This window comes from Podarcis cretensis (genome assembly GCF_951804945.1).
Source record: "Podarcis cretensis genome assembly, chromosome: 17".
Lineage (NCBI taxonomy): Eukaryota > Metazoa > Chordata > Lepidosauria > Squamata > Lacertidae > Podarcis > Podarcis cretensis.
In genome coordinates this window covers 8,912,221-8,933,837 of record NC_137187.1, presented here as the reverse complement: position 1 = coordinate 8,933,837, position 21,617 = coordinate 8,912,221, and the positions used below count along the sequence as shown (strand labels likewise).

The window sequence follows — 21,617 nt, the reverse complement described above, 5'->3', positions numbered from 1 at the left end:
AAGTTAATGAATATGACTAAGAGTTCTTTATTTCAATAGGTCCACTCTGAGTGAAATTTAGGCTGTGTACCCATAATACCTTTGGAGCACATGCTTTCTTTCAAAGAATTCTGGGCAATGTAGTTTACCCTTCATGGAGTTACAATTCCCAGCAATCCTTAACAAACTCCAGTACTCATAATTCTTTGAGGGGGGGAAATGTACTTCAAAAGTGCTTTAAAAGGGTAGTAGTATGTACACAGCATTAGTTGAATACTACCCTTCAGAATTTAAAAGTGCTCACATAAGATGCATGCATTTATATCATAACAATTACACACACACACACACACAGTGGTACCTTGGTTCTCAAACGCCTTGATACTCAAAAACTTGGAACCCAAACACTGCAAACCTGGAAGTGTTCCAGTTTGCGAACTATTCTGGAAGTTGAATGTGCTCGGTTTTGAGTGTTACACTGATGATCTGAGTGTTACGCTGAGGTCTGTCTGTTTTTGCTATTTATTTTGCATTTTTGTTTTTGTGGCTTTTTCTTTTGTGACTGTGTGGAACCCAGTTCAGCTATTGATTGATTGTGTGACTGCAGTACATTGCTTATTGCTTTCGTTTTATGGATCAATGGTCTTGTTAGATAGTAAAATTCAAGTTAAATTGCTGTTTTAGGGGTTGTTTTTAAAAGTCTGGAACAGATTAAACCATTTTGTATTACTTTCTATGGGAAAGCATGCCTTGCTTTTGGAACATTTTGGTTTTGGAATGGACTTCTGAAATGGATTAAGTTTGAGAACCAAGGTACCACTGTATATAAAAGCTATCGGGTACATATTAAATCTATATACATTTATATGCTTTCGCTTCAGACTGGAAGTTCAACAGGTTCCTCTTCATTATAGATTTGTGAGCGATGTGGCTCTCCCTTCTCATAAGCCCCTTTCTTTACTTTCCCTGAGAGACTGACGAGAACTCTGTGCACACTATAATTACTAGGTGCGGAAAGGAACCTCCTCGCTTTGTGAAATTTCAGTACGAATCCCCGAGGTAATTACTATTATGGTGTACGAGAGAGTAACACATCACTGTGGCAAACCACGTGACTTCCTAAAACGTAACTGCTATGAATCGACCTGAACTTTCCCATCGCCTCAGTAGAGTCAAAGTCGCTCCCTCGGGGGAAAAGAACGCAAGCTAGCTTATGACAGAAGTTGCAGAACAGGTGCTGAAAACATTCTCACGCACTCCGAGGTTAATAAGACAAGGCCTCGGCATGAGAGCAGGCTTTCTTCAAAGCGATAGCTGGCATTTCTGTAAGGTTTGTTTGTTTATGTGTTTGTTCTGCTCTCCAAACGAAGACATATATATTGTGGGTTTAGGTCAGGAATAGCAAGGACGATAAAAAATGCACAGACACCCAGCAATTTCAGGTTTCACTTAAATCTAACCTGGCAATTAAATGTTAAGTAATGTAATATTATCTATACTGCCAGATAAGCATAGATTCTCTGCTCCTCAGAAATCCTGACTGCTTCATTTCTGTGAAAATATTTACTAAATTATGTCTTCATCCGCACACGCCTAATTCTGTTTTTTCAGTGTTTCAGGCTTTGAGCCAAAGGCAAAGAGTTATTTAGCTCTTGATGTTTGGCTTACACGCACCTAGCCAGGCAGCTCCCCAAATAAGTACCAGGAAGTATTCTTTTACTGGTGTCTTCACTATAGTCTCTAGCCAGACATCTGAGAAATATCTCAGTTTGTAGCAGCTGCAGAAACAAGGGTTGTGAAGCTCAACACAGAAGGCTTGAATGCAGCCAACATTAAGTATTTTTAAGGACCAGTGATTTTACGGGGAGACATCTAAGTATTTGGAATGTGTCCCTGTTTGGCCTCTATCCATCGTTACTTTCTACAAAAAGATGTGCCACTTCAGAAGCCTGCCAGGAAGCCATGCCCTTTCAAGATGTCAAAATCCTTTGGAAGGTCTGTTCACATGGACTTTCGTGTGCTCATGTGATTCAGTCTCCTCATTCATGAACGAAGTGCCGCCTAGGACCGAGTGTGCCTTTAAAGTGAAATTAAGGTATTAAAAATGTATTGGGCAACATGACATCTTAATTAAATTATGCAATAGGAAGATCATCTTATCCAGGGAGCTTTTGGTGAGAAGCCAGGAGTGCAGATTTTTCAGTCCCACATTCAAATCTTTTCAAGTCTCTCTTCTGACAAACTCTGAAAGCGCAGAGACCTCTGGGGTGTTTTGTTTTGTTTTGAACGATTACTGTGTCTCAGCTTAGGTCCAAATTAAAGATACTGTAACAGGAAATGTGCGTATTTTGTGTATATATTTTTTCTTGGTTAAATAGCAGCAAATCAGAACAATTGAGCGGGGGAAACGGATGGTGGTGGGCAACTCTATCCTAGAGTGTGGTGGTCCTGGTGAAAGCCTGTCTCCTCCAGGAGTGAGTTGTCATTGGCCCCAATACTGGCAAGAAATTGGGAAGCAATCTACTAAATTTGGCTGGATGTGGACTAGGCAAAATTGGCATCATAAGGCATCAATGAAATAAACAATAATAAGATTTATTCAGTCTCAGGTTCAAATCTTATTATTATTTTATAGGACAGTACTTTAAAATATTAATGATTAAGTGGTGTACAATAAAATGCAAGACCAACAAATATAACCAGTCAGCAGTGGGGTTTTTTTTTATGGACAACCCTAAGTTGTTGCGCTTTTTTTAGGGGGGAGCCAAAGATTTTAGGGGAGAAACAAAAACTTTTTTTGAGGGGGGGGACGCTTCTCCGCCCAATTGCCCCGCCTCCGGCATGGCTGCGGCCCCATTACAACGTTGCCTCCGTCGTGCTGCCCGAAGCCTGACACTACAGCTACAAAGAGGTGGCGGAACTCAGTTCCGGCTGAAGAACACACACCACCCTGCCATTCAGTAAAGTATTATAAATACTATTTAATACGACTAGAATAGACTGGGAAAAGTCGAGCTACTATCCTAACCATGCCCCATGGAATTCAGTTGCTTTTAATCCCAGGTAAGTGGCGTTTGGACTGTAGTATCTAACCCAGGAATGCTGAGAATTTTAGAAACGTGCATCGAAAAGTAAAGATTGGCGACACATGACTGATGTCAGGGCGGAAGTTCCTCGACAGATGAAAGGGCCAGGTCCTCCCCGCCCCACCCGCTTCCCACTTCACTGGAAGCGGCTTTTTCCTGTTTAAAAAGGGTGACGATGTACCAATTCGGGCCTCTCATTTCTACCGGAGAAGCAGCCCCGCCAAGTGCGCGCGCCCATTAGAAAGCCAAAAATAACCCCAAACCCGGCGCCAGGATGTGCGCGCAGCTGAGGCGCTGCTTTCCACGGAAAACAGAAGGGCTTTCCTAAGAAACCTGACGCAGCAGCAAACAAACGAACCAAGTGTTTCTCGGATCGCGCCAGGATGACAGAGAAAGCCAGGAAGCGGCCCCTTGAGTTGCTTGGGTGGTTCCCTATCGCCGCCGCCCCTCCGCGCTCGGCTTCCCATTCACAAAGCCTGGGGCCGCCGCCAGTAGAACGCGCCTCCTTCCTTTCCCTCCCTCCCTCCCCTCCTCCTTTATTATTATTATGAATGGAACGCGCGCACAAGCGCCGGGGCCGCGTTCGATTCCTCCCATTGTGACGTCGCGCGTTCCATTCAAGGCGAGCGGAGGCAAGAAAGGGGCCCGGCGGCGGGGAGAGGGAAAGCCGAGCCGGGAGGGCGGGGCGAGGTAGTAAAAGCGACCCTCCCACGCGCTCCGGAGGGCGCGCGGCCAGCACCGCCGTCGCCACCAGCGGCAGCAGCAGCAGCAGCAGCAGCAGCTGCGCTTCCTTCTCCGCGGCCGCGCTAGGGCTGCGCGCAAGAGGAGCGCGCTAAGGCCCGTGTCCCCCAGCAGCAGGAGGGAGAGGGAGGGAGGCTGCGCGGCGGCGGTGGCGGCCATGGCGGAGCTGCGCGAGCTGGAGTGCGCGGGGCTGCAGCGCCTCCTGCACGGCGGGGGCTCCGGCCAGGGCGGCAAGTGCCTCCTCTTGGACTGCAGGCCTTTCCTGGCGCACAGCGCGGGCCACATCCGCGGCGCGCTCAACGTGCGCTGCAACACCATCGTCCGGCGCAGGGCCAAGGGCTCCGTCAGCCTGGAGCAGATCCTGCCGGCCGACGACGAGGCGCGCGCCCGCCTCCGCTCGGGGCTCTACTCGGCCGTGGTGGTGTACGACGAGCGCAGCGGGCGGGCGGACGCGCTGCGGGAGGAGAGCACCGTGGCGCTGGTGGTGCGGGCGCTGCGCCGGGACGCGCAGCACGCCGACATCTCCCTGCTGAAAGGTGAGCGGGCCCCTTCCTTAATTGGCTCAGGATTTTATTGATGTTAAGTGGTGAGTTAATAGGTTTAATTTCATAATGGGAAGATCTAAGGATGCTAATCTTTAAGTTAAATTTTATAAGAACTGTGATTTGGAAAACCGTTAAAATCCAACCAAGGGGAAGCGAGGAAGTCACTTAACAATGTTAATAAGTGTAATTTCTTTTAATAAGGCTATGATTTATGTTTGTCTTATGTGTTTCTTTGTTTATAATGTTGTGAAAACCAATAAAAAAAATTGAAAAATAGAAAGGTGAGTGGGGGTGCCCAAGACCTCTGGGGAGAAGGAGTTGCGCGGACCCAGCCGAGGGTCACGGCTGTTAACCAGAAGGTTGGTGGTTCGAGACTACCCAGGGGTGGCTGTGAGCAGGATTTCTGCATTGCAGGGGGTCGGACTAGATGACCCTCAGGGTCCCTTCCAACGCTACGATTCCGTGAATCGTGCCTGCGCACTTCCGTGTTGCCCGGTCGTGTAGCGTTCAGACGGGAGTGCCTCTTAGGGCAATGTGTGTCTCCCAACACTTGCGACTCCCATTTCCAAGCCCTGAGAGTGGGAGCTTCCCGACCTGACTTGAACCCCGGGAACAACACTCTTTCGTTAAGTTATTGGAGGTAGGGCTCAGATTGGCTCCCCAACCCTCGCCTGCTCCCTTCCCTCGCCGCCAAACTGCGTGGGCGATCCCTTCCCCATGCAGGCAGCTCCACCTAGTAGGAAGAGATTTCTTTCGGCAAGAGACAGCCTTGATTCTGTCCTTTGTGCAGCGCCGGGCACTCTGCGTGTGCCATGCATTAGTGGCGCAGGCTCCGTCACCGTGAGGTTTCGCACCCATTTCTCCCTCCTTCAGATGTGCTTCTTAAATACTATGCAATACTCAGGAAAAAAAAGAGGGAGTTTTTATCACCCTCTTGCAACCTCCTTCACATCCGCCGCAGCCAGGGATTCCGGGTAGCGGGAGTCTCCTTCACGGTCCCTCCTGGTGTGGTCTTTGGAAATAGTAGACAGAATTGTATCCGGAGATTGTTTCCTGCCCATCTGACCTGTCATCTGGGCTGTGTGTGTGTGTGTGTGTGTGTGTGAGTGAAGGCTGCTGGTGACCTTTTGAACTGCAAAAGCTCTGGGTGAGTGGAAAGATCCTGCTTTATTGTCCCAGGAACGGCCTCTCCCTTCTCGGGACTTAGGAATGCATCCTCAAGGATAAAAAAAAGGAACAAAGCAACACACAGCCTTGATGCCATGCCTGGGTATATGTCTTCATGTGCCCTGGAAGGATATTTGCACCAGTTTCTGTAGAAAAATCGCACCAGCTCCTGAGAACGATGTAGAGGAAGCATTGCAAGCTAGTGGAGGATTTTTCTTATTTTGCAAACGTGTGAAGCTGCGTTTATAACCCTGGTCAGGGCCTAACCTTTTAATGGAGGCCGTGTTTTGAATTCCGCAAGGGCTGAGAAGCATCCATAGATAGCCTAGGTTGTCTATGGCTGATGAGTCTTTTGCCTCCTCTTCCTACAGCAGAGGCAGAGGGACCAGCTCATCTTCTCCCCGTGGGGCATCTCAGCTGCTCCCTCCCAGTTGCTCCCAGTTGCGTGTGCCTTGGGGACCTCTGCTGCTCACTCACATGCGGCATGGCTTGGGACTAAGATGGATTTGCAGGCAGGAGCTATGCTGGAGGGCTGGTGATTTGGCCTCCTTGTGCCTATCCCTGATCTGTTCTGTCAGATACAGTGTGGTCCATTCAGCTGAATATTGTTGCCTTTTGGCCAGGCCTTGGGCCCAGGTATTTCCTGGAAAGGTATGAGCTATGGTCTCTCTCTGTGTTTCAAGTCACTTTTGAGAGTGAGGTTGGCTCAAAAATAAAGAAATACTTGGGTGTGATCTTAAGCCAGTGGTTTGCAAAGGTTGTGCTGAACGTTGCTGAGTCTGCGAAGAACAAACAGTACATATCTTCTTCCTTTCTGCCTACCCCATGATGCTTGAAAAAATTCTGACTATATCCTTAAGGTCTAAATCAGGCATAGGCAAACTCCAGCCATCCAGATGTTTTGGAACTACAACTCCCATGATCCCTAGCTAACAGGACCAGTAGTCAGCGATGATGGGAATTGTAGTCTCAAAACATCTGGAGGGCCGGAGTTTGCCTATGCCTGGTCTAAATATTTCTGGAATTTAGTTGTTGCAGAAAACATAGCACGTAAGTTACAGGTCTATGGGACAGGGAGATCCACATAATTTCTATTCAGTATGGTGGGACTTTATTTCATATAGTTTCGTTTTAGATTTACATGTGTCTCGTCACGTGACATCTAGAGAAATACGGTTGTCATGATTTTCGATTGAGTTTTGCTATTTAATATGTTAAGGTTTGGTAGGCAGTGCTTTTAGTTGGAGACGTTATTGAACTTTTGCTCTTGTTTACCTGTCTCTGTGGTTCCATAATAATTTGAAAATGAATAAAAATACATGAAAAAGAAGATTCCGATATAAAACTGTGATGCCATATATCCAGATTATTGGTTTCTTTTGGGGCTTTCACTGCATCGACTTTTACTGCTGAAGAGGCAAGCTGCTTTCCTGTTTTATATTTTAGCATTTAAAAATGAACAGCGGGCTTCCTGCTTCAGCACATGCTAAAACCAAACAAACCTAGATGTCTAGCGTTTTTCTCCAGTTGTTTTAATTGCTGTGTTGGGGACTGCCTCAGTGTATACTGGGAGCTAGTGGTGGTCCTAGATTGGGTAATTGACTGCTCCTAAAGATTGGGTCAAACAAAATAACAAAAGATCCTTTGCAATTTCAATTGGGCTCAAGGACACATTTGGATTTTGAGTGAGTGCTGTGGGCACCACACTCTCCTTCCCTCTGTTATCACCTCCCCTCCTCTCCCGGAAAACTCATGCTCACACACATAACTTTTCTCTCTTTGCAATTCCAAGCGATCTTGGTAAATGTCAGATCTAGTAGCTTAATCTGAGTCTTGAAAAGCAGGAAGAACAGAGAGAGGAAGTGGGAAAGAACACCACTCTTCTGACTTCCTCTTTCAGCTCTATGTACTTTTCAGAGGAGAAAGAGATAACCACCTATCACCAAGTGGGGAGGGGGGGCTCTGAGACTTAGAATCATAGAATCCTAGAGTTGGAAGAGACCACAAGGGCCACCGAGTCCAACCCCCTGCCAAGCAGGAAACACCATCAGAGCACTCCTGACATATGGTTGTCAAGCCTCTGCTTAAAGACCTCCAAAGAAGGAGACTCCACCACACTCCTTGGCAGCAAATTCCACTGTCAAACAGCTCTTACTGTCAGGAAGTTCTTCCTAATGTTTAGGTGGAATCTTCTTTCTTGTAGTTTGGAACCATTGCTCCGTGTCCGCTTCTCTGGAGCAGCAGAAAACAACCTTTCTCCCTCCTCTATGTGACATCCTTTTATATATTTGAACATGGCTATCATATCACCCCTTAACCTCCTCTTCTCCAGGCTAAACATGCCCAGCTCCCTCAGCCGTTCTTCATAAGGCATCGTTTCCAGGCCTTGGACCATTTTGGTTGCCCTCCTCTGGACACGTTCCAGTTTGTCAGTGTCCTTCTTGAACTGTGGTGCCCAGAACTGGACACAGTACTCCAGGTGAGGTCTGACCAGAGCAGAATACAGTGGCACTATTACTTCCCTTGATCTAGATGCTATACTCCTATTGATGCAGCCCAGAATTGCATTGGCTTTTTTAGCTGCCGCGTCACACTGTTGGCTCATGTCAAGTTTGTGGTCAACCAAGACTCCTAGATCCTTTTCCTTTGCTGGTGGGAGACTTTAAAGCTGCCGTTGTGTTCACAGATTCCCCATTGGCAACCCCAATTGGTTTGTAAAGATTGGTTTGTCCAGGGTTGTAAAGACTGCAGGGAGAATAATTGGGTGCACTCTTCCCACCTTAGATCAAATCTATGCTATCAGGTGCCATAAGAAAGCGGCAGAGATAGCCTATGCAGGATAGTACGGACCCTGGAAATTATCTCTTTCAGCTTCTGCCTTCTGGAAAAAGGTATAGGGATATAAAGGCCAGTACTAGCCGCCTGAGAAACAGTTTCTATGCAAATGCAATTCTGGTTCTAAACACAGCATAAGGGGTCTCTATAGTATAGTGTATTTTAAAATGGGGTTTCAGAGTTTTTAGGGGTTTTTGAATGTTTTATGTAGTTTTTCAGTTTCGTTGTTCTGCATGGGACAATGTCAATAAAGATATCGTATATATTTAAGTGCAAAAACAAACTTGCCTGTTACGGCGAAACAATAAACCATATTCCAACAAATACAATGAATTATCACAATTTTTAGCGGTGTTAGGGGCTGTTTCTGTGAATGATTCTCTTATTCAGTTCGCCTTTTGCTTTTATCCTTAAAAATTGCGGTCAAACTAGAGTTACAAAAGTAGGGAAAGAGGTAAAAATAGAAATAAGTTGTATTATACAGAGGCAAACAAAAGTCAGCTTTGAAAGGCATTTGTGCGGAGGAGGCCGCAGATTAATTTTTCAAGCGTGATGGCTCCTTTGGATATTTGACCGTCAATAAATAATCAACAGACAATATTTGATCAGCCAAGTGATTTGTGTGCAAATCTCGGGTGATCATCCAGATCGCTGTTTACGTTTTGGTGTCTTAGGGCGATGGATTTGTCACTTAACCCGTGAATCAGCTGAGGGGCTGTGGCTCTGAAGCTCCATGGAATTCCTGTCTTTCCTTTGACTCAGTAGGAAACAAAGTCTTACAGAGTGCACCATGTGCCGGCGATTGCTGGGAAATTGTGACACCAGCATGAATGGGTGAAAAGTAATGGAAAAGCTTGTGATTGCAACAATCGTACGCAAGTGCAATTAAAACGTTTTGGGTGTTGATAAGGCCAGATCTGGGATAGATCAAGTGCAGAGTGGTTTGAAAATCCCCAAATATTTCAGAGTAATTTATATTAACAGCAGCACACAGAGGCCTGCCTCCGCACTATTCATGCTTCACAGCAGTATAAAGTTTAAACTGAGTGTTCTCTCAACCGAAGCAGATAATTAAATGAGTCTTAAACAATTTGATACACATCACAAGGAATGTATTTTAGCTTGTTCAGCTATCATTATCTGTAGTTTGGCAATGATGCTCTAGTGACAGGTCCCAATCTTAAATGCTGTCGTACATTTTGAAGCTAAGAATAAACCAAGAATCAACGGAGATTATTTTTCTAAAAAATATATGGTTGCCACCCAGTTTAAAATCTTGGAAACTAGAGAGGTGCATGAATAAGAGTTTGAGTGGTTTCTTCAGAAACTTTGCATCTTGTGGGCTGGGACTAACAGCATTGGAAATACAGTAATGTTCAAATTTCCACAGTTCACATAATTTATTCAGGACACTTAAATTGATTTAGCTTGCCTGGGTACAGAATTTGATCTTTAAGTATGCAACAGTACACACAACCCTGTTTATATCTGCCCAAGTTAAAGGGCTTTTTAAAATTAAATTGGACAGTAGTAAATGGAGCAAATAGAGTCTCTTGTTAAGGGACGCGGGTGGCGCTGTGGGTTAAAGCACAGAGCCTAGGACTTGCCGATCAGAAGGTCGGCGGTTCGAATCCCTGCGACTGGGTGAGCTCCCATTGCTCGGTCCCTGCTCCTGCCAACCTAGCAGTTCGAAAGCATGTCAAAGTGCAAGTACATAAATAGATAAATAGGTACCGCTCCGGCGGGAAGGTAATTGGTGTTTCCATGCGCTGCTCTGGTTTGCCAGAAGCGGCTTAGTCATGCTGGCCACATGACTCGAAAGCTGTACGCCGGCTCCCTCGGCCAGTAAAGCAAGATGAGCACCGCAACCCCAGAGTCGGTCACTACTGGACCTAATGGTCAGGGGTCCCTTTACCTTTAGAGTCTCTTGAACATCTTACTGAATAAATCTTCCTTACTCAGGCTTGTTTGTTAGTTGGTTGGCCAGTTCAACAGTCACACAAAGTACTTCTGTTTCCAGTCATCCAATCCTTTGTATGTTTGGTACCTAGTTAGATCACCCTTGGAGAATCATCCCTCTCCGCCCCCAAATTTGTATTTAATTTTAAAATTCAGTGGAGAAATAAAACGAAGGGGGAAAACCCTTCGTTGCAGCTGATAACAATACAATAAATGGGTAGATTAGTAGTAGGACTATTCCAAGGAATGTAAAATTATTAACAAGTCATTCTAATTTTTATAAATGCATTCCAAATATCATTATATTTATCCATACACAATCTGCATCTAAAAGCAATCTTGTTTGTATGTTGAGAGAGTTATCGTATCTTCTGTCCATTGATCAAAGGAGGCCATAGTATTATCTCCAATGAATCGATATCAGTCTTTTGGCTGCTGTCAAACCTCACTTTGTTGGTTTGTGGTTTAGGATAACACTACCTTTGGAGAATCATGTGTTCATGAGAGTCATGAGACCATTGGATTGCTGTTCTCTACACAGAAAGGTTCGTGTAACCCAAGTACTGAGTGCGCTCATTTGAATGCAGAATGTCAAGCAAGAAATTGATGGTTAGGTTTTTCATGGCGAGACCCCGAACACCACCCCATGTATTTGATAATGAAACCCAATATTTTGGGTTAATGGGATAAATAAGGCCACAACTTTATTGGTTACAGATGTGAGTGGTATTGGCTTAGGCACTGGGACTGAATCGGCTGTATCTGACTCCTGCCCATCAGGCAGATAGTCTCCGAAGGGTCAACCATTAGTAGGGGGAGCCCTGTTGATGTACATCAACTGAGAGCTCCCCCAGGGTCCCTGATGGGGTCGTGCCATGGCCCTAGCCCATACCCGGGCTTCAGACAGGATCCACACCCCTGAATGCCTTTAAGGGAATCCCTTAAAGAGGAGGGACAGATGAAGGACACAACCTCCCCTCCCATCAACCAGGTTTACCAATGCCTAACCGCCAAACGCAGTTGACGCGGGTGGCACTGTGGGTTAAACCACAGAGCCTAGGACTTGCCGATCAGAAGGTCGGCGGTTCGAATCCCCGTGACGGGGTGAGCTCCCATCGCTCGGTCCCTGCTCCTGCCAACCTAGCAGTTCGAAAGCACATCAGGTACAAGTAGATAAATAGGTACCACTCTGGCGGGAAGGTAAACGGCGTTTCCGTGCCCTTCTCTGGTTCACCAGAAGCGGCTCAGTCATGCTGGCCACATGACTCGGAAGCTGTACGCCGGCTCCCTCGGCCAATAAAGCGAGATGAGCGCTGCAAACCCAGAGTCAGCCACAACTGGACCTAATGGTCAGGGGTCCCTTTACCTTTAACTGCCAAACCTTACAAAGTTGTGACGATCGCTACAAGGCAGGCGAAAACCACATGGCTGGTGCCAATTTGCCAAGTGGGAAAATTCCTACTGGGCCCCCTCAACCGGCGACCAACCGTAGTCCATAGCAAGGCCAAGATGGCGAATGCATGAAAATAGGGTGTGAGGGTGTGAGATCCGATGCAGGAGCCTTGTGGTGGTTTAAATCCGGTAAGCCACGCCCCATGGTCTATCCGATCGGTCAGCCATGGGGCGTGATGTGGGCAGCATCGCCACATCCCCCGCTGTACATGGGGAGGGCTTGTGGCCAGCTTGCAACTCCGGCCCCTTGGGAAGGTGAGCGGTTTTCCCAGAACAAAGTTTCTGATCTTTGTGGGAATGAAGGATGTTGAGGGCTTGGTAAATGAGGAATGCGTGAAGAGTGGAGGCAGACTGCAAGAAGACATTTCTATGGTAGAAGTACAGTGGTACCTCAGTGGAACTTTGCTTCAGGATGAGAACAAAAACCGTGCTCCGGCAGTGCAGCGGCAGCAGGAGGCCCCATTAGCTAAAGTGGTGCTTCAGGTTAAGAACGGACCTCCGGAACGAATTAAGTACTTAACCCGAGGTACCAGTGTATTGAGGGTCAAGGGCTGCAAGAAAGGTGGAAGTGTTGAATGGAATTTGCAGGATTCTTTGGAGTGTGTTGGTCGGATCCAGTTCCCCAACCCTCCACAAGGTGTGTTGGAGCAAGGGAGACCTCAACATTTTAAAAAGGGCGGGGGACTTCAAACAATGATTTGGGAACCCCCAAATTTGGATAGGGAACTTGTGTGTGTGTGTGCATGCAATATTTGTATACCGCTTTTCAACAACGAAGCTTAAAGCAGTTTACAGAATGAAAATTTAAAATGCCTATTAAAAATAAATAAAACTTCAGAACATAGAAAAACAAACGAGCAAAAGGGAAGTCCCTGAAGGAAAAAGTGTAGATACTTGAAAGGGCCTCGTGTGGTTTGTGAGTCAGCTGAATGCAGAATACCAGCCAGATAGGACCCTGATAAGTGCAGTGTTTGTACCTGTTTGAAATGGCAAGAATAGAGAGATTTCTCAGCACTCCATCAATCAGGCTACGCAGCTCTTGTGATACTGGGCTGATGAGCTTATGAAGTCACATATCGTGACTGTCTTGCACTGTGATCGAAGTGGGACTTCTGCCCCTGCTCCAAAAATATCCAGCGGTGATACTAATCAAGGAATGTGAGCATTTTTGCCCCAGGGCTAGGTTTGTGAGTGTGCTAAAAAGGTTTGGATTGACAGATTGCGAGTTGGCATGCTAGCCAGCCAGCCTTTGTGCTTGTCACTGAGCCCCATCGCCTTCCTCAAGTCCCCTGGCAGCTGCAGAGAACTCTGAAAATGGGTGAGTGAGACAATGGCCTCCCTCTTCCCAAGTTCTCTTGCATGCTGCTTCTTCTTCTTTGGCAATCACACGGAGCCGATTGGGAAAGAAGGAATTAGCAACAGCAACCAGAACAGAATTTTACTTTTGACTATAGAGTGGTACCTCAGGTTAAGTACTTAATTTGTTCCGGAGGTCCGTTCTTAACCTGAAACTGTTCTTAATCTGAAGCACCCCTTTAGCTAATGGGGCCTCCTGCTGCTGCCGCCGCGCTGCCAGAGCATGACTTGTTCTGTTCTCATCCTGAAGCAAAGTTCTTAACCTGAAGCACTATTTCTGGGTTAGCAGAGTCTGTAACCTGAAGCATATGTAACCTGAAGCGTATGTAACCTGAGTTACCACTGTACATGCAGCGCACAACCTTGTTACAGTGGTATCTCTGGTTAAGAACTTAATTCGTTCCGGAGGTCCGTTCTTCACCTGAAACTGTTCTTAACCTGAAGCACCACTTTAGCTAATGGGGCCTCCCGCTACCGCCATGCAATTTCTGTTCTCATCCTGAGGTAAAGTTCTTAACCCTAGGTACTATTTCTGAGTCTGTAACCTGAAGCGTCTGTAACCTGAAGCGTCTGTAACCCGAGGTACCACTGTATTACCAACACACTCTTTAGACAAAAAATAAAATATAACATAATGGAAGCACCCCCGGTCAAACCACTGCCACCTTTTAGACTATGTCATTGTCCAAGCTAAAGATTACTGTGATGTGGTCCTTACCAGAGCTATTATGAGTGCCAATGACTGCTGAACAGATTAATATGTTCCATATTCCATAATATGTTCCATCTATTAAGATCTTGCATGCACCATAGAATTGAGGCCAAATTCATGCAGGGCTTTGGGGACAAAGCAACAACCACCAAACCTATGGTCACGTAAAGCATACTCAATAAACACATGAGACGTAACCGGCTGTGTTCTTGGATAGATAAGATATACGATTCACAGTATCAAATTGTAAATTTCAACAGAAGTACAGTGGTACCTCGGGTTACATACGCTTCAGGTTACAGACTCTGCTAACCCAGAAATATTATATCGGGTTAAGAACTTTGCTTCAGGCTAAGAACAGAAATCGTGCTCCGGCGGCACAGTGGCAGCAGGAGGCCCCATTAGCTAAAGTGGTGCTTCAGGTTAAGAACAGACCTCCAGAACGAATTAAGTTCTTAACCCGAGGTACCGCTGTAACTCATAAAGTTCAACCAATGAACAAAGCAGAAGACCCAGTGGATCAGATCATTCTATAGTCAGTTCATTTGGGAATAAGCACAAGTGACACGAGGGGCTATCACTGCTTTTTTCTCTTCTTCAAATCCAAAACAAGGTCTTCCTGTGCTCTCTGCATGTGATGGAGAAGACGCCCAGCACACAAATTCCTCCCGCCCCAAGTTAACTTCCCGTTTGCAGTAAAACGCCACATGTTGGGCCAAGCAGGGGCGTTCCAAGGCGGCAGGGTGGTGGGCGGGCCACTCCAGGTGCCATTCCAAAAGGGGGAGGGGCAAAATGCTGACCTCCGATCAGCGGCACCCCCGGGGCACGTGCCGTTCACCGTGAACCCCCCTGGGCAGCGCACCACGTCCCCTGGGATGCGCGCAATGCCCCCTGGGACGAGTGCTGCTCCAGGTACCAAAGCACGTTGCTTTGCCTCTGCAGCCAAGCCCTTTGAATGCAGCAGGATCAGTCCCTAGAGGGGAGAGAGGAGCTGTTGGCCACCTGGCAGCTGGATTTGTGGGCCTCTCAGCAGGTTACCTGTGGATGTGGAGAAAACAGCACTTTTTGTTAAAAGATGGATAGCATTGGAGACCTCAGCGATAAGCGGCCTGGTTGGTAGGAAACTATGAAGTCATCCGTAGTAAATAGAGCTTGGACAATATTTGAAAATGCAACGTTGGATTCAGTGTTAGAAATTAGCCAGGCGCGTTAGCTTAAGACGCTGCAATTGGCGCAAGGTCGCCCAGTGAGCTTCATGACCAGTTGTGGGTTTGAACCCTGATCTCTCAGGTCCAACACTCTTAACACTGTGATGTTGCTTATCTTTCAGGCGGCTATGAGAGATTTCACTCGGAATATCCAGAATTCTGTGCAAAGACAAAATCTCCGACTGCTGCGTCCGTTGTGGCGACTGCAGAGTACCTTGAGCACAGCTGCAGCTCCTGTGGGACACCGCAACATGATCAGGTTGGCCTTCCGGAGCTTATTGCCGTTTAAACCCTCGTTCTGTCTGAATTGTCAATATGAATTCAGTCTCCTGGGTTGGTGTATTATCCGTAAGAATCAAAGACAACCTGTCTGTCCTTAAAACAACAGAGGTCTGTTTTTGCACTTTAAACGGGATCTCCGAGCCCTGGAGAAATACGTTCTCCATCAGAATATTTTAGAAGTGGGGAAATGGCCTGGCCTAATTTGGGTAGTATAAGAACATGGATCAGGCCCATGCAGTCCAGCCAGCCCCTGGTTCTCACAGTGGCCAGTTGGATGCCATTGAGAAACCAGTGAGCAAGATCTGACTATACGTTGTGTGTGGCCGGACTAGTTCTCCCCATTCTTACTTTGTAAAAAGATGCCACTCTAATGTGGTGGTGTCAAAGTAATGCAGATGTGCACCTGGCCATGTGTCTTTCAATCCAACAAGGAGAATGTCCAGGAACCTGCTTCTCTATATAGATCTTCCTTGCTGGGAGAAGGTGTACACCTGTTGTTGTCTGCTGAACAATGAAGATGTTTTGGTACACTGTTTGGATGCAGTGGCTTCTAGTCTAGCAGACTATGGAACCAAAAGGTTGCATCCAACCAACCAAGTTATACTTGGCGTAGACCTCCTATAATTAGGGAGCCTAAGTTAGTCATGTTGATTAATTTCTAGCTCCCGAGGGTGACTAATGTGGGAGACACTCAATAGCGATTGTTATTTCTTGTGTGGGTGTTACTGTCATGCTGGCTGACACGCAGTCGTAATTGAAGAGTGAATTGTGTGGGGATTTGAACTTGGTGGCCTTTGCTTAGGAGTAGATCAGGGATAGTCTAGCCAACACCCTCCAGATATTGTGAGTTACACCTCCCATCATCTCCAGCCAGCATCCCCAGTCGTCAAGGACAGATGATGGAAAATGCAGTTCACAACATCTGGAGATCTTTGGAGTAGAATCTCCCAGGCCTTCCAGGACTAAAATTTTGTGGAAATGAACAAAGAACCCACAACTGTAGTTGCATGAATCAAAAGGGCTAGGTTTTATTAGGAGAGTTCAGATTTTCAATGAAGAGCGAAGTTTCAGAATGGACATCTTGGCAAACTATTATTAAGTGACTCTAAAGCCAGTTAACCTTGCTGCAGGCATGCTGTCGGCAAGTGATACAGAGTCTTGTTTGGGATAGCGGCATAATGCTCTCAAGAGAGACAGATGCCCAAGACCTGATTAGAAATTGTGTGCTCACCATTACTCAGCAAGCTAAATTGCATCACTAAATGCAATTCAGAGTGATATTCCTGCTGCGCCCTTTTTGTTTTGTGTTTTTGCTCAGTCACCGTAAGCCTACAGAATATATAACACCACATGGTATAGCCAATTCCATTTCACACCATGCCCTCCACAGGTTTGAGGGGAAAAGCTGGGATCCCACAGCTTTAAGATCAGAAAGCATCGAACATAATGCTACTGTGATTCTCTGGCAACGATTGAGAATCACTAGAGAATTGTGAATGGGGACAGCTGCTTATTTGTCCCTGTTGTGAGTCCAGCAATGTCACTGGCATTCGCCAGATGTGTTTTGTGGAGCTCATGAATTCTGTGAGCATCACACATCTCTGCCGGTTCCTTTTCCTGTTGGAACTCCTCTTCTCCCTCTCTCAGTCATAGTGATCCCTCTCTTTTCTCCTTTCTCGCTTCCCCTTCCGGAGAGCAGGGTGGCCCTGTGGAAATCCTTCCGTTCCTCTTCCTTGGCAGCGCTCATCACGCCGCCCGGAGAGACATGCTGGACGCCCTGAGGATCACCGCCTTGTTGAATGTTTCCTCGGACTGCCCAAACCACTTTGAAGGACATTTTCAATACAAATGCATCCCGGTGGAAGACAACCACAAAACCGACATCAGCTCCTGGTTCATGGAAGCGATTGAATACATAGGTACGTTCATCTTGGCAAGTTGGGTGGCTGAGGCAGAGATAGTGGAACACAGGCTTCAAAACTGAAGCTTGTGGGCCCAGCTCCAAACAGTGGAGCAAATGTTCAGGTGTCTAGTTACTGGAGTAAACTAGAGTAAATTTACGAACTATTTGAAAAGTAATTGTGATGAACAGATTATGCTAGTAGGTTTGCAAGAAGTTTAGTAAGGTGAATTATTTGAAATATTGCAAAAAAAAAAAGACAATGAGGAGAATTATTAGTTAAAGATAATTAAAGGTAATATGAAATTAAGAAATGCATAAGAAGTGATAAGAACGGAAAATCATCAGAGGTGTTGACGGAAGTCCAAAGAAAACATTGTATAAGATGAGAAGTTTTGTTGTATGAATGATAATTAATACAGTGGTACCTCGGGTTAAGTACTTAATTCGTTCTGGAGGTCTGTTCTTAATCTGAAACTGTTCTTAACCTGAAGCACCACTTTAGCTAATGGGGCCTCCTGCTGCTGCCGCACCGCCAGAGCACAATTTCTGTTCTCATCCTGAAGCAAAGTTCTTAACCTGAGATAATATTTCTGGGTTAGCGGAGTCTGTAACCTGAAGCGTATGTAACCTGAAGCGTATGTAACCCGAGGTACCACTGTATATCCTTGCAGTCCTGGCTGTCGAAGGATTCTTGCCTGTTGAGATTGCTTCCTCTGTGTTCTGACCCTTCTGCTCTGCTTCCCCCAGACTCCGTGAAGGCCTGTCACGGCCGCGTCCTAGTGCACTGCCAAGCTGGCATTTCCCGATCAGCGACCATCTGCCTGGCCTACCTGATCATGAAGAAGCGGGTGAAGCTCGAGGAAGCCTTTGAGTTTGTCAAGCAGCGCCGGAGTATCATCTCCCCCAACTTCAGCTTCATGGGACAGCTCCTCCAGTTCGAGTCCCAGGTTCTGGCTACGTCGTGCGCCGCCGAGGCCGCCAGCCCGTCGGGGACGCTGAGGGAAAGGGGGAAGAGCTCCTCCACGCCCACCTCCCAGTTCGTCTTCAGTTTCCCGGTCTCGGTGGCTGTGCACTCCACTGCCGGCAGCCTCCCGTACCTGCACAGCCCCATCACCACTTCTCCCACTTGCTAGAGGCGGCCTCTGTGGGTTGCGCCCGGGGGTGACCCAAGGACAGAAAGCCGGGCAGCCCCATTGGCCACCGATAATGGCAATAACGTACTCTGCCCACCCAGCAGCCAATCAGAGTCCACCCAGAGACAGAGCAATAATAGCTATCCTCGCAGCTGGAATTTTCGGGTGGGGAGAGGGAGGCGGCTGCAGCATGTCTTTTTGTGGCAAGATGACTTACCTCATTTTTTAAAGTATATATATAATATATAAAAACATTTGAAATTGTGAAATCGTCACGTTCTGGTGTGTGGGGAAGAGTGAGGGAGACGCACGCCCTGAGACAGGAGGAGGGACTTCACTGTGTTGCCAATGTTCCTCTTGGTGTATTTCCCCAGCTGGTTCCTGATGTGTATAGGAGGCCTACAGCATGGGGTTTGAGGCCACAGCTTCTCAAAGTGCCTGGTTTTTGGTTGCTGCTATTATTATTTCTTCTTCTTATTATTATTTATTAAGAGGCCCAGGGTGGTTTTGAAGTAGGAGAAAGGGGTGGCTATTACCTCACAAAGCCGTTCTTGGATTCCACCGAAGCAGCTCTGTGTAAAAATAATCGGATCGAAAATGCCTTCTGTTTTGGTCAAGAGTAACAAACACACTTGTTAAGGAAATGTTGGTGTGGAGCTGGAATCAGGACATCCCCACCCGCCATATTCAGTGTGGAATTTCCTCATGGTTGGCACTTTCGGTTACTTGCCTAAGCAGTGCCCTTCCTGCATGCATTGGAAGGAAAATGACTTAACCCCTGGTTTGGATTTTGGGTGTCCTGTTTATGTGGACCGCTCTCTAGAACCACAGAGGGGAATAAGCTACCGGCCTTGGCAAACCTGGTCCCTCCAGATGTTGCGACTGCACTCCCCATTATCCCCAGCCAATGTGGCCAAGTTGGGGATGATGGGAGTTGTAGTTCAGCAACACTTGGAGAGTGCCAACTTGGTGAAGGCTCAGCTAGCTTATGTAGCCTCTTCTCCTTGGGTACTGCACAACCCAATCCAATATTGGTTTCACCAGCATCTAGGGTCTCCCCAAACCTGAAATCTGTGCCCTTTAAAACATTCCTAATGGTTTTTTAAAAAAGCAGTTGGTCTAGAAGCGAAACATTCTAATCAGCTATATTGTGATCTGCTACACGTAAGCAGCAGCAAAATTGAGCAATACCTGTGTGCATCAGAGTAGCCCTCCAGTAGAGATGGAGAGGAAGACCACTTCTTGGAAGGGTAGGTAGAGTAAAATGCCTGACAATAAAAAGGCAACTTCACATTGATTCTTTGGCTCTCCGATTTCTTGATGTTTACCTTCTGTGAGGTGCAGACAAATATGGAACCACCCCTTTACAAGAGGAGCAGGGAAGAGCAGATTCAGAGAACCTTGGCACAGATGTTGCTGCATCGGGAAGGGATGTTGGAAATTGTGGTTCAGCAATGTCCAAAGGTGGCGCTGTGGGCTAAAGCCTCAGCGCCTAGGACTTGCCGATCAAAAGGTCGGCGGTTCGAATCCCTGTGGCGGGGTGCGCTCCCGCTGCTCGGTCCCAGCGCCTGCCAACCTAGCAGTTCGAAAGCACCTCCGGGTGCAAGTAGATAAATAGGGACCGCTTACCAGCGGGAAGGTAAACGGCGTTTCCGTGTGCGGCTCTGGCTCGCCAGATGCAGCTTTGTCACGCTGGCCACGTGACCCAGAAGTGTCTCCGGACAGCGCTGGCCCCTGGCCTCTTGAGTGAGATGGGCGCACAATCCCAGAGTCTGTCAAGATTGGCCCGTACGGGCAGGGGTACCTTTACCTTTACCTTTAATGTCCAAAGACCAACGTTTCCACACTTGGTACAGATGGACAGAGTATTGTGCTGTACCGTTTAGTTACCTTCTGTCCAGAGAGGGGAGAGTTGCACCAAGATCTCCATCAACTTTAAGCCTTGTCCTTTCTACTACTGACATGTGGAAGAAAATTTCACAAATCAGGGCCTTTCTCAAGCAAGATGTGTTTTTTAAGTTTGATGGGTTTAGCCTCCATACTCTTAGGATGGTTTTTCTCCTAACCTTTCTTTCGTTGGGGTGTCTAGCCTAACGGTGAATGCTTCCCTCACCCCCCAAAACATGGACAAAGCTTTATTCACAAACACGGTGCATCCACTGGCATGCATCAGGTAGAGTAAAGGGGGGGGGGACTTTGTGGCTCCCATCACCCCTGACCATTAGGCATGCTGGCTGGGGCCAGTGGGAATCCAGCATCTGGAGAGCCCCAGATTTGTCTCTGAGGTTTGCATGTTGCAACTTCAAATATTGAGGCACTATTTTCTTATGTGGGGCAGAAGGACAGTGTTGGTTCAATTGGATAAAATAGCAAGGAACTTTCTTCTATATCTGACCACATGGTAGTGTAGGTAGAAGCTGTGCTGTGAAGGAATATCCTGTAGTGAAAACTCCTAGGGCATGGAATCGTTCAGCCCCCGGCGGTGCAGGAACCTGGCTCAATGTGGGGCTCGAATCCACAACCCTCAAATTAAGAGTCTCATGCTCTACCGGGTTCGAGGCTATTTGGTAGAAGAAAATTCAGTAGTCGAAAATTTCAAAATCCAGTTGGATTTTGAAATTTTATTGGAATGAACAAAATGTCACAGCTGGTAAGCAAGTTCTCTAGAAGTCATTGTCGAGCTGCATGCTGAAGCTGATCCCCCCTGCTGTTACTCAGCTCTTTCTTGTGTCTTCAAAATTCTAAAAAAAATATGTTGCATACTTTTAAAAGGAGCTTGCAGATTACATATTTTTCCATTGCTGCTGCTTCATGTAGTGGTGGGAACATCCACAGATGATGATGATTTATTTATTGATTTTATATACCGCCCCATACCTGCAGGTCTCAGGTGGTTTACAGAATAGAATCAAAATATAAAGCCACAAAATCCACCATCAAAATAAAAACAATCCAACAACGCCCCCCCAAAAAAACCCACATTTTAAAAGGGCATAGGACAAAGGATCTGCGACGCTGATAGATGCCCTGTGTCTCACCAATAACTCTGCCACTTCATAGTGTTCATATCAACAGGCATGGTGGAGGGGCACTAAGCTACTAATCAAACAAAGAAACATGTCAAATATGTCAATTTATTACCCTAAGGCTGAACTTCACCAAACTTGTATACTGCAGGGTGTAAAAGGCAGGAAGCATGGCTTGATCAGGGGTCAGTTGGGGCGTCACTGGGATGCTCTGAAGTGGGTCATAAGGATTC

The 21,617-nt window shown here is 46.7% G+C and overlaps 1 protein-coding gene across 1 annotated transcript; it reads left to right on the top strand.

The window, feature by feature from the left end:
• The first annotated feature begins 3,677 nt into the window (after positions 1 to 3,677).
• Positions 3,678 to 19,655, top strand: DUSP4 (dual specificity phosphatase 4). The gene is made up of 4 exons (XM_079959671.1): positions 3,678 to 4,342; positions 15,163 to 15,299; positions 17,022 to 17,241; positions 17,973 to 19,655. Exons 1-4 carry the CDS (start codon positions 3,964 to 3,966, stop codon positions 18,356 to 18,358), a joined length of 1,122 nt encoding a protein of 373 aa, XP_079815797.1. The 5' UTR covers positions 3,678 to 3,963; the 3' UTR covers positions 18,359 to 19,655.
• The last annotated feature ends 1,962 nt before the right edge of the window (positions 19,656 to 21,617 follow it).